The following is a 12,484-nucleotide window of genomic DNA, read 5'->3' as shown; positions in this document are numbered from 1 at the left end:
GTGTCATTGATTGTAATCATGCTTCATCAGTTGGAAAAGGTGTTCACACCATAACAATTGTTGTTTAAGACTCATAAAATAGGTAAATTAATATGTAGAATTATAACCGGACTTTTCTCCATGTTAAAATACTTTTATTGTGAGCTTTATGCCCTCTTGCCTTCATTGGGCAACAATACATTGTTTCTTGACGAAGTCTCTGGTAAGAGGGAAGAAAGCTCGCAATAAAAGTATTTTATTGTAGAGAAAAGGCCATATATGATTCTAAATAGCAATTGTTCTTGCAACAAATGGCTTTTATAAATAGAGCTCTGACCACTGCTGTGTTCGTTTGGTCCCAGTTAGCCTAATCAGCTTTGTATTGAGTGAAACTTGTCATTGGCAATGACTGTAGTTGGAATACTATTATTATACACTCTTCTAATGTTTGAAAATCCCTAAGGGACTAGATAAAGAATGCTTTTTTTAAAAAAACATAAGCCTAATACTAATGTCTTATGAAAAATATAATTGTTTCTGTATGATGAGGTAGGATATAAATTTAGTTTAATTTGAATCTTAAATCATACCTCTGGAGGAGATAATAAATGTGTATTGAATGGAATGTTTCTCTGTGACATCTGATTGAGCTTTGCAAGGAATGTTTACTGGAAACTTAGTATTTGTAATTTTTCTGCATAAAACTTTCCGACATCCATTTTGTTTCTGGCTTATTTCTAAACCAAATATCCTTACTTATATAAATAATTAAGTTAAACATCATCATGCTTTTATGAATAGAGAATTTATTTCAAATTTTGGAAAAAATTCAATAAAATTATTCTTTCTGGGTAACACCACATGTGTATTTATTTATTACAAGCTTTCAAACTCATGAATAGTAGATTAACTGTAATTAATGTAGTTTTTCACAGTTACTTTCATAGTGATGTGCATCTTTTGTTAACTTTTACATGATTAACTTTTGTTAAATCTAACTATGATATATTTACACCCAAGATAAAGTCAGTGGAAAGCTTCAGCCAAAAAGTTTTATTTACCACAGTTTTTTTTTCATTACCAATCAGTAGCACAGTCTCAAAGATATGAATTCTGGAAATTTGTCAAAAGTACTCAAAAGTCCTTTTGATATTTGTCAAAGTAATTATTTTTTATTTTTGTATGTAGAAGGAAATCAGTTGATTAATATATATGGTTATGGCCGATTATGATAACCAAGAACACGTCTTTAAAAATGTACACTAAAATCCACTGTGCTTTTGGAAATAATTTTGGTTATGTGTACATGTTCAAACAACTTTACATCTGGAACACTAGCTGCATCTATTATACTGGGTATGGATGCTTTTCATAAATTACGTGCTCAGATCCATTAGCTCTCTAGCTGCAGGCTCTGATTTCCTATTGTGTGAGATTGTTCAGTACAAGATATATTAAGTTCACTGAGTTAAAAGTAGTTTTAATAATTTTTGTAATGTTTAAATTATGAGTTATTTATTGAAATTATTTCTTCTGAAGTTATTTATTGTTACATGTAAATGTGGTTTTTATATGTAACTCACAAAAGCTCCATTCTTTTTAACAGTCAAAATAATAATACTCTTACAACTAATAGAATATAAGTATGTAGGTATTACGTTTATATTATCAGTAATTTATTTTCATACATTCTCCTAATACATTAGTTGATAATAAGTTTTACATTTTTAGGATGTAGGTTATGCATGATCCATTAATATTAACCAATACATAAACCTTAGGAAACTAGATGGCTGTAACCATTGCCTTCCGAGGACCAAGCATTTAGTCATTTATTACTTGTACAGAAAATATATAAAAACACTGCATTTTAAAAGTGAAATCAGCATATAAAGTAAGAAATTAAATAAATTATTATGCATTATACAATGTTTCTTGTTTCATGATAACATTCTTGGAGAGTTATGAAATTTTGAAGCTGCAGGTGTTTTCTCATATAAGTGTTCATGTAATCTGATAATTTTTAGAACTTTGATGAATGGACAAAGGTTTCATTTATATAGAATTCTGTATTATGTATGCAAGAAATTTGAATAAAATGCAAAAAAATAACCACTGCATTTCTGAAATGCAGATGTTACAAGACCTACTGGTTCAAATTACCCTGTGTTTTTTTTTTTTTGCAATGCAATGTAAAAACATTGGACTTTCTCAAGCATCCTCTTAAGAAAAATATTCAAATGTGTATATCCAAAAGCCATAGGAGTTTGGTAACTAAGAGCTGTTAGCCTTTTGTTAGGCCAGGATCTCTGTTGAGAATTTAGGGTGTTGTCACCATAATAACAGTAATTTTATCTGATTAGTCTCTGGATTTTTTTATTGCTTATTCCATATTCTTTTTCAAGACTTGTAAGGTAAACCTACAATAATTAAAACTTTTATATTTTGTAATAGATTAAGTCCATGTACATAGTAGGGTCAAATTGAGCATGTCATGACCTTTAACAAAGATACATTTAAATTTATTTAAATAATTTTATTATCAGAGTATTTTATATTTCAAATTTTTATATTTTATATGCTTTAATTTCTTAATTTCAAAAAGAAATATTTAAAATATCTCAATCATCACTTCTCTTTATCATGTCTGCTCACTGAATTTTCCCATATGGATGGTAAATCTACCCAAACATGGCTTTCAGAATGTCCAACACAAAATATGCATAATTACAAGCAAGATATTAAATCTGAATCTCTTCTTGGTTTGCTGAGATATTGATAACAAATTAATCAAACCCTTTCCCTCACTTTCAAACCCATAGAATGAAGATTTTGTTTTCTACAGAAAGCTTGTTATGATTAGTTCTTTTTGGTAGTCATATATAGACACATAGCATTAAGTTCTTTGTTTGTGATCATTGTTGTTCAACTCTGAGTAGCTAACAATTTTTTTTATCTGTTTACAGTTGAAAGGAAATTCTAGTAGTTATGGGAAATTCTGTTCTAGTACTTGATATATTTTTTTGTGTTCTAAAATGCATGTTTGAAAGCTGCGTGAATAGTTATTGAACATATATGAAAAAGAGTAGGGTTACTGCACCATAGCATTGAGTACAAAAGGCTCCAGCCCAGATTTAAATGCTGATTTTTTTTGCATTTCATGTATGTTTTTCATTTATGGTTGTATATTTTCGATACATGTATAGTTTTCTTGTTCAGTGCTGCCCTCTATATGCAACAACTTTTTTTCATGCCACAAGCCTTGAACTCCCAAGTACCCCACAATCAACGTGGTTCAAGTGCATCTCACATGTAAATCACCATGTGACAACCCTCTACCAAAAGGAGTGCTATACACCCTCCTGGTGTATGTGACTATTTGATGCTACTGAACTATCACTTCTCGTTAGGCAGTGATCTAGTGGAGATGTTTTTGATTGTGCTCTCTTCACATGTTTTTTCTTTAATATTTCTGTGAAGTAGAGATATCATTTCAGTATTTTACTACAGTTTATTTCTATAGTTTGAAGCAATAACTTTGTTTCTTCTCTCTTTTTTTCTAAATCTTCACCATTTATGATGAATTCCTAAGTTCGTGTTACTGCTTTTTTTATCTGAATTACTTATACTGTAATGTAGTTGACTCTGTTAGAACTGATATTGAATGTCTGAAGATGTAGCATATAATAAGATACATGTAATACATATTTGATTACTTGTAACTTAAAATATTTAAACCTGTGAAGATACTTCCTTTTAATTTGGAATGATTTGATTTAATATGATAATTATCCCCACATCTGAAGCTATAGACTGCAATTTTAGATGAATTTAATGAGAAAAATAAGTTGACGTAATTTACTATGTAGATATGCTTTCTTTTGACAGCCTTTATAATGATTTCAGGTTTTTAGAAACATAGTTCTATTACAAGTGCTTGTTATATTCTTGCAAAAAATATGTTGACTCTCCTTTCTATGAAAAGATGTTCACTACTGATATTCATTTTGTTTGATGTGTATTAATCTTTGATCCTACAATAAAAATATTTTTACATGGAAGAAAGTTATCTCTCACTGCTTATTCGAGTGCTAAACCTTGTGAAAATAAATATACATTGTTCATTTTTAATGTCAACCTATCTTGTATATGAATATGGCTATCTTGCAAAAGTATGAATTGCAAAATATGTCTTTTTTTCTTTAGAATACTTGCTGTGATGATTGTGTTTGGAATCAGTTTGAAGTAGTACTCATAAAATGTGTAGAAATCAATTTTTTATAACTAAACATATTGTGCTTTTACAGAATATAAATGTTTTATATACATTTAAAGTAAGAATATTATTTTAGGCACTTTTTCCAGTGTGAATATGAGAAAACAACTAGACTCAGTATCGCTGTTGCTGAGAAAATGAAAGAAGAAGTATCTGAGCATGCCTACCTCATGGAACAGAACAAGTTAGAAAATGAGAGAGTTGCTGAAATAAGGTGTGTAACAGTTCCAACAGGTCATATTTCTATTTTTGAAAATGAAACACAACAGCTGATAAAGAATATTATCATAAGAGTTGTAGTTAATAACCTTTGATCAAAGCAAGCAAACATTCTGCTTAGATCACAACTAAAAATCAATCTGGTGATGAGCATAGCAAATTAAATATACTGTTATTACATTCTTACTTGTAAGCATTAGAATACATTGTTTTATCAGTTGGATACCCCCATTTATTGTGAGAACTTGCTAAAGTGCACAGAACTAAAGGTCTAGTGGTACAGAGCCCACTTATGAATCCCAAATGGGATTTTGCTCCATCCATGCCGACAGACTGGCTTGTGCAGCTGATCTGTTTTGTGCTTGAACATCTTGGAAGAGAATTTCAGTTTACATGGAGTTCACATGCTATTTGGCAATGTCTTTGACTTCCCAATCTCAGTTCCCATTAGAGGACATCTTACAGATCAACATATGGTTGAATTCAAATACGTTTCTCAAATTATTTTTTATGTCATTTTGTTTGATTCTCAGTTTAAAGACTGTTTATTATATCTGGTTATTTATTCTTCAAGATCCATGGAATCTGGAACAGGAGAATTATTCTATGTTAGCTGCTTATTTACCATTTTTGCCCATACCTGTGATGTGTATATAGCCCAAGTACTTGAATTACTATACCACTAAACACCCTTGTTAACTGAATGTGTACAGGCCCAGCCCATTGACTGACCATGTATTGGAGAAGGAATATTGACGATAATTCCAAATTTATTATGTGTATCTACGTGAAATGTGGCAAGCTTGTAGTAAAAGGTACAAGTCTTTTGCATAGAAAAAATATCAGATGAGTTATGAATGTATTTGTGCTCAAGATATGCTTGTGAAGTGGTGACATCAGTCTGACTCGGACTCTGACAAGTTGGAGTGCAAGGTGATGTTCATCTGAAGAATAAAAATACTTTTTTTCCATTGTACAGTTGGCATATTATTTGCATAAGCTTTAGAACCCACAAAATGCAGTTTTTTAGTATCCTATTATACATCTGATATTTAATCTACTCTACCATGAACTGATGCGAAATCAGCAGTGTAGTGTAAAAAGAATAATTGAAACTGACATCAAATAAATAACACTATGTTGAATGGCACACTGTAAAAGGTTATGACTTGCACACTTTAAACCCCAGCCATGCACATAGGGTTATGAGTTATCTGGTTGTTTGGGGTCGAACAATAAAAAAAGGAATTTGTGGCCACACAAATTTTTCCTGTATGACAACCATTTGTTTCTCTTCAATACACAACCATGATATCTGCCAAAACAATTTTAGTAAAATTAAATAAATAAAGAATAATCTAAATTAATATTCAAGGTATCAAGAAAATCAAGTATTTATGCAACTGACAGATCTGTATACATGTTGGCCCCCTCAGTGGCCCAGCGGTATATCTGCAAACTTACAACGCTAGAAACCGGGTTTCGATACCTGTGGTGGGCAGAGCACAGATAGCTCATTGTGTAGATTTGTGCATAACTACAAACAAACAATTTATGTCTGAGTTCATAAACACCAGATTCTTAATTATGAAACAGTACTATCTCAATCCTGGTCTGCCCTCCAAGCATCACAAGAAAATATTCTGCTACAGGGCACCAGTCTTTATACCCCATCAGTTTTGTACCTTTTCAAAACATGTGCTGATCATGTGACTACTCTCCACCAATTGTACTGCACCATCTATACTGGTTCAGCTAGCTCCCTCTACCATTCTAGAACAATCCTTACTTTGCCTACTCTCCGATCAGACTCCTCTCCAGAGTCTTTTCCCTTATCCAGACCACTCCTTGTTGTGTCCTGCTTGTTGATCTGTATTGTTCTGCTCATATGTGGTTACTTCTGCTCTAGCCCTTACTGGCCCAGTATTTCCTCTAATAATCGCAATCAGATATAGTTCATTCCGACATCACCAAACTCCATCTTGACACATGGCTTTTGTCTGGCCCCCTTACCTCAGATTAGGGACTCAACCCTTATGTAGTGTCTTTCCTTTCCTATTCCATTCAACATTCCTCCTTGTCTGTGTACCAGAGGCAGTGGTCTAACTTCAGACCTTGGTACATTCATTGTGGTCTCTGCTCAACCTGTCCTTCGGTACCCTATTTTCCCAGTTCTCTGTCTGGTTGTTTGATCAGGGTTTGTTCGTGTCACCTGTTTCTAGTTAAACACCTTCCAGAAAGCTTTCTCCTCCCCTGTTATTTTCCTCCTTTTTTGTTCCTTGTGCTATCTTTTCCTTAAGTACTCTTACTCCTCCTCCTTTCTGATATTTATGCCATGGATGTTTCCTGCATCCTTTCCCATTCCTCTTATGTTATCTTCTATTCTGATCAGCCTTTTTCCCCCTAGACATCTGCTGGCCTTCTTTCCTATTTCCATTTCCCACTTGTACTCCCATTCAGTTCCAGATAGACTTCTTTGTACAGTCATTCCCAGAGATATTAGTGGCTCATACTGCCTCCTTTCATGTTATCATTCCTGTCTGTTTGTGCCAAGGATCCCCTCTGTGTTCTCTATTGCACTCACTGTTTGGATTTGTAAACTCATACAACTGGCATATTCTGATTTGTCCATGAAAGGTTGCTCTTGGAGGTGATTGTTCAGTCTGGAATGTGGATAATTCTCAATTCATTTATTGCACCTTATCTGCATGACCTAACCATACCATGTCTTCCTCCTCTGGCAATTCTACACATGTCTGTTCACCTTTGACTGGGGTAAGTCGACTTATTACTTTACCTATATATTTTTAGTTGATGCATATCATATTTCAGGATCCCACCTGCTGTTGCCTGGTCAGGTATGTTTCATAGTACATTTGCACTAAATATGAATAATTCTATAATGCTCACTGTTGAGATGGGTTGTTTATGTAAGATCACCAGCAGCATGTCCAGTGGTGTGTGTATCTATATTGTTTTTCACTAAAAGTTACTAGTTTCATTTATAAAGGACCATCACTCATACACCTCATGAGCAAAGCAGATGGGGATTTCTGCCCATCCCTACTAACCTGTGATTCCTGCAATCGGAGTCTGTCTTCCTTTCAAAATAGAGAATTGCAGACACCTATTGCACTGTCTCTGGTGTGTCATTCCTCCAGATTCACTAATGTACATCCTGAATTGGTTTTGAAAATCAAAATAATGCTTTTTAGCCCATGTGTACCCACTCAGCGAGAAGAGGGCTATAGTTGTTATAATCATTATGGTTCCGAACAGTGAATTATACAGTAATATTCAGTATCCAAGGCAATTTCCCCTGATGTTTTTGCCCTGATTGACAGTACTTTTTGCCCCTCGACGTGGATTCCTGTATGTGGTGAGGGGACCTCCCAGGGAAGGTTCTGTATTTTCAGTTACTTCCTCTGGGATCTAAACATCCACTCACGTGTTTGTTGTGCATGGCGACTCGTCAAGGGGAGGAGAGGATCCTGGTGGTTGAGTGGTGTCTGGGGCACTGCAACACACAACTTTGGCCTTGAATTCCTGTAGACGGGGGCCTTGGGGTGGCCACCCCCAGGGTCAATCGGCTGGTACACTCGGGCTAGGGTCAGTTGAGTATCAGTGTTGGGCTTTCTCAATGGGTGTTGTGGACATCGTGTCTGATGCTGGTGTTTGGGTATAGTGCTCACGAAACCCTGGCGTTGCTGCAGTGTCCTTGTTTGACATTGTAGTGCGACCCCTCGTAGGACTCCATATGGGTGGGGTCAGTGGGCACTGAAACTTTCTTCTTAATTATGGATACCCCCAATTGAAATAAAAAAATAGTAAAAACTCTGCTTATTGGTAAACGACCATGCCTAGAAGACTCTGAACAGCAGTCTCCATCACAAGGTGGACCTTTACCTTGCTTTCTGATCTTGCATTCACTATTCGATAAATCTTTAGTGTAAATGTCTCCCTTTTTTATTCAGAAGTGCTTAGAGGGGCTTGCTGGCTCTCCAAAGTCAGTTAAGAAGCTCTATTCTGGAGACATCTTGGTTGAAACATCCATCTTGAAGTCTATCCCCGAGTCAGAGATCTTTGCTGGTTTCTCCAGTCAAGGAGTTTCAGCAGTTTGAAGGATCTCCACTCGTCAAGATGGTATTATGGTTCCCGACCTCAGTTCTTAATTTTACGTTTTAATCACCACATCCACCTGCTGCTGTTAAGGCAGGTTATTTGAACTGTAAGGTACGGCCCTATATTCCCAACCCTCTCCAATGTTTTCGGTGCCAGCAGTTCAGTCATTCGAAGACATTTTGTCGTGGTTCTGTGATGTGTGTTCGATGTGGTGGCAAGGACCACGATGCCTACGATTGCAAACTGGACCCTCACTGTGTTAATTGTAGTGGTTCCCACCCCTCTTACTTTAGGTCTTACCCTGAGTGGATGGAGGAGAAAGAGGTACAGCATTTGAAGACTGTTCACAACATTTTTTATCCAGAGGCTTGGAAGCTATTGTCCCCTACTCCATCTTGGACATATGCCACTGCACTACGTTCCACTGCTACAGTGGGAGTGCAGATGGACCTTTCTGTGCCTCCATCTGAGTCTTTTTCATGCCATGTGAGAGGTCTTCTGCCCTCCATGGATAATAGAGTTGATAGGTCTATGTTTATTCCAATTTCTGTCTCCACTGTTCCTTCCAGTGACTGCCTGGGTCAACCTCCTTGGGCACAGGCCTCTGGTGTCCGTGCGGGTCCTTTTTTGGCCCCTAAATGCAGAACGATCATGCGATCACGTCCTCAGTCATTGGATTCTCACTCTGATGACAGAGATCTGCCCACTCGATCAAGGGCAGGATCCATGGAGGTCAATCGACCTCCATCTAGTAAAGAAAAATGGTATGGTCATAAACCAAAGGGTTCTCCACCCTGTTCTCCTAAACCTACATAAAAATGGCCACAGTGGAACTGTTGAGATTTTTGCTCTAATCTCAATGACATTAAGGCCTTGATTGACTCCTACCATCCCGTGTGTGTCTCTCCTTACAGGAAACATTTCTGAAACCTGCCGATACAGTCACCTTTTGGCAGTGTTCTTTGTGCCGGAATGACAGGTTGTGTGATGGGTAGGTGCATGGACGGGTGGCACTGCTGGTCGACCAGCATGTGCCCTGCTTATCTGTGTCCCTGTGGCTATCCATGTTTCCTTGGGTTGTACCATCACTGTTTGTTCATTCTACCTGTCTCCTGGAGACTTTAATGGACACAACCCCCTCTGGGGTGGTGTTGATATTGATGGGAGGGGTGGTTCCATAGAGCGTATGCTCTCCGATCACAACCTTTCTCTCTTCAATACTGGAACATATACTTATTTTCATGCACATAGTCAGTCTTTTACTACCATTGATCTCTCGATTTCCTCCCCTTCACTTTTCACTTGCTTTTTATCGATGGTCGACAGTGACCCATGAGGCAGTGATCATTTTCCTATCATTATGAGGGAGGTTAGCCATGGTCAATGCCACCTGACCCAAGTGCCACGGTGGAAGCTGTACCAGGCTGACTGGCCATCTTTCACCTCTCCCTCTGAACTTGATCCTGCCTTCGCCTGTATACCATTAATAGACGACTGTGTGGTTGCAGTGACTGACTATTGTCCAGGTGGCTGCTCATTTTATTCCTAAGATCTCGACATGTTTTCCATGGTATCCTCGTCTATGGTGGAGTCCTGCCTGCCAAGTGGCACAGAAGGCACAAAAACGGGCCTGGGATACATTCCGATGGTATCCCTCTCTTTTTAACTGCATTGTTTATCAGTGGGCTCGTGCCCATGTTCAGCAGGTTCGACGTTAAAGCCAAAAGGAGTTTTGGATTAAGTTCACTACTAGCAACTCTTCTACCACAAGTTCCAAAACTGTATGGGACAAGATTTGGAAAGTCACTGGGAAGTATGCTTCTGATCCCCTTTCCATCTTGCTCTCCAATGGCCAGGAAGTTGCTGATGTCCAGAGCATTGCTGATGCTCTCGGCCACAGCTTTTCTCGTGCTTCTAGCACTTCTGTTTCTTCCCCTGCCTTCTTGGCCATCAAGTCTCAGGCAGAGCGATCGCCTCTTTCTTTTCAGGCTGATTGTCTCTATGATTATAATCACCCCTTTACACTGGTGGAAGTCAAACTTACTCTTCATCGGTCTGGTAGTACATTGCTCAGACCTGATGATGTTCATTATGAGATGTTGCACCATCTCTCTCCTGCCTCTCTTGCTATTCTTCTGGTTATTTTTAACCTGATCTGGCAGGAGCATGTTTTTCCTGATGCTTGGCGCCAAGCTATTGTCCTCCCTTTCTCTAAACCTGGGAAGGATCCCAAGATTCTTTCTAATTATCATCCCATTCCTTTGACTAGTTGTCTTTGTAAGGTCCTATAGAGGATGGTTAATGCTTGTCTTGAATCGAATCGAACACGCTCCTCTCACCCACCCAGTGTGGGTTCCGTTGAGAGCGCTCCACCATGGACTATCTGATTCGACTTGAAACGTCAATCAGGGAAGCCTTTCTCAAGAGAAAACACCTTGTTTCTGTGTTCTTCGATCTCAAGAAGGCTTATGACACTACGTGGAGGTATGGAATTTTGCAGGAGTTCCTTTCCTATGGGTTGCATGGCCATCTACCCGTTTTTATTCAAAACCTTTTACTGAACAGGCGATTCCAAGTCCATGTGGGTTCAACTCTTTCGTGTTCCTTTCTACAGGAACTTGGAGTCCCTCAGGGCTGTGTCTTGAGTGTCACACTTTTTAGTGTTAAAATTAATGCCATTACTAATAATCTTCCTCCGACTGTTGCAAATGGGCTCTATGTCGACGACTTTTACGCCTCGTTTCAGTCGTCGAACATGAGGTTTATTGAGCAGCAGCTTCAGACTGCCCTCAATCGGTTGTTGACATGGACCACTGCAAACGGTTTTAAATTTTCTTCTTCCAAAACCGTTTGCATGCATTTTTGCTACCAATGGGGTCTCCACCCCGATCCCGAGCTCTGTCTCGGCAATATAGTTATTCTTGTGGTCCCTGAGGCAAAATTCTTGGGGCTTATCTTTGACTGCAAGCTTAGCTTCATTCCACACATCAAGCAGCTACGTGTCAAGTGTGCAAGGGCTTTGAGCATCTTCCGTGTCTTCTCTTCCACCTTATGGGGATTGGATCGATGTTCTATGCTCAGGATCTAACATGCTCTGATTCGATCCAAACTGGACTATGGGTCTTTGGTCTATGGTTCTGCCAGGACTTCAGCCTTGAAGATGCTAGACCCTATTCACCATCTGGGGCTTTGGCTCTGCACCGGGGCTTTTCACACTTCTCCAGTCCAGAGTTTGTACACTGAGTCCCACGAACCTCCTCTTCACCTCCGTCCTTTGCAGCTTTTTTTACAATATGCTACCAAGCTTCGATCCTTACCACGGCATCCCATCTGACTTTCTTCCTCGATGTGCCATGCTCTTTCGGAACAGACGGTCTGCTATTCCTTCCTTTGGCCTTCGTATCCAGGCACAACTGGCTGAAATGGGTCTGGCATTGGATGACATTGCTGTCTCCAATGATCAGCCCATTCCACCATGGCTTATTACCATCCCTTCCTGTGACCTTTCTCTGAGTCATCTGAGGAAGGCGGATACTCCCAATTGGAAGTACCATCTTCTTTTTGCTGAACATCATTCGAGCCATTCTTCTCTTCCTATTTACATGGATGGTTGAAAATCGGGTGACTCTGTACATTCTGCCATAGTGTGCTGTGGCTCAGTAGTTGCTCACAGGATCCCCCTACAGTTTCTGTGTTCACTGCCGAGTTGTATGCTATTTCTCTTGCCCTGGATCATGTAGAAGCTATGCAGTACAGTAATTGTATTATTACACTGATTCTCTTAGCTTTCCTTACTGGCCCTGGAAATCGTACTTTAACGTTAGTTCTCTACCCTTTTCCGTTTTTACCGTATATTTCAACTACTTGACGTGGCCCTACGTTTTCTCT

At 38.3% G+C, this 12,484-nt stretch overlaps 1 protein-coding gene across 1 annotated transcript in view; it reads left to right on the top strand.

Moving 5' to 3' along the window:
* The window catches only part of LOC106463764, a 26,700-nt gene that overhangs the window by 4,450 nt on the left and 9,766 nt on the right, over positions 1-12,484 (top strand). The window contains exon 3 of the mRNA XM_013923830.2: positions 4,332-4,469. Within this exon, the coding sequence (XP_013779284.1) occupies positions 4,332-4,469 (138 nt within the window). The remainder of the gene's footprint in view (positions 1-4,331; positions 4,470-12,484) is intronic.

The sequence above is a fragment of the Limulus polyphemus genome, unplaced genomic scaffold (assembly GCF_000517525.1).
Source record: "Limulus polyphemus unplaced genomic scaffold, Limulus_polyphemus-2.1.2 Scaffold1476, whole genome shotgun sequence".
Classification (NCBI taxonomy): domain Eukaryota; kingdom Metazoa; phylum Arthropoda; class Merostomata; order Xiphosura; family Limulidae; genus Limulus; species Limulus polyphemus.
This window is presented reverse-complemented; position numbering and strand designations above follow the sequence as displayed.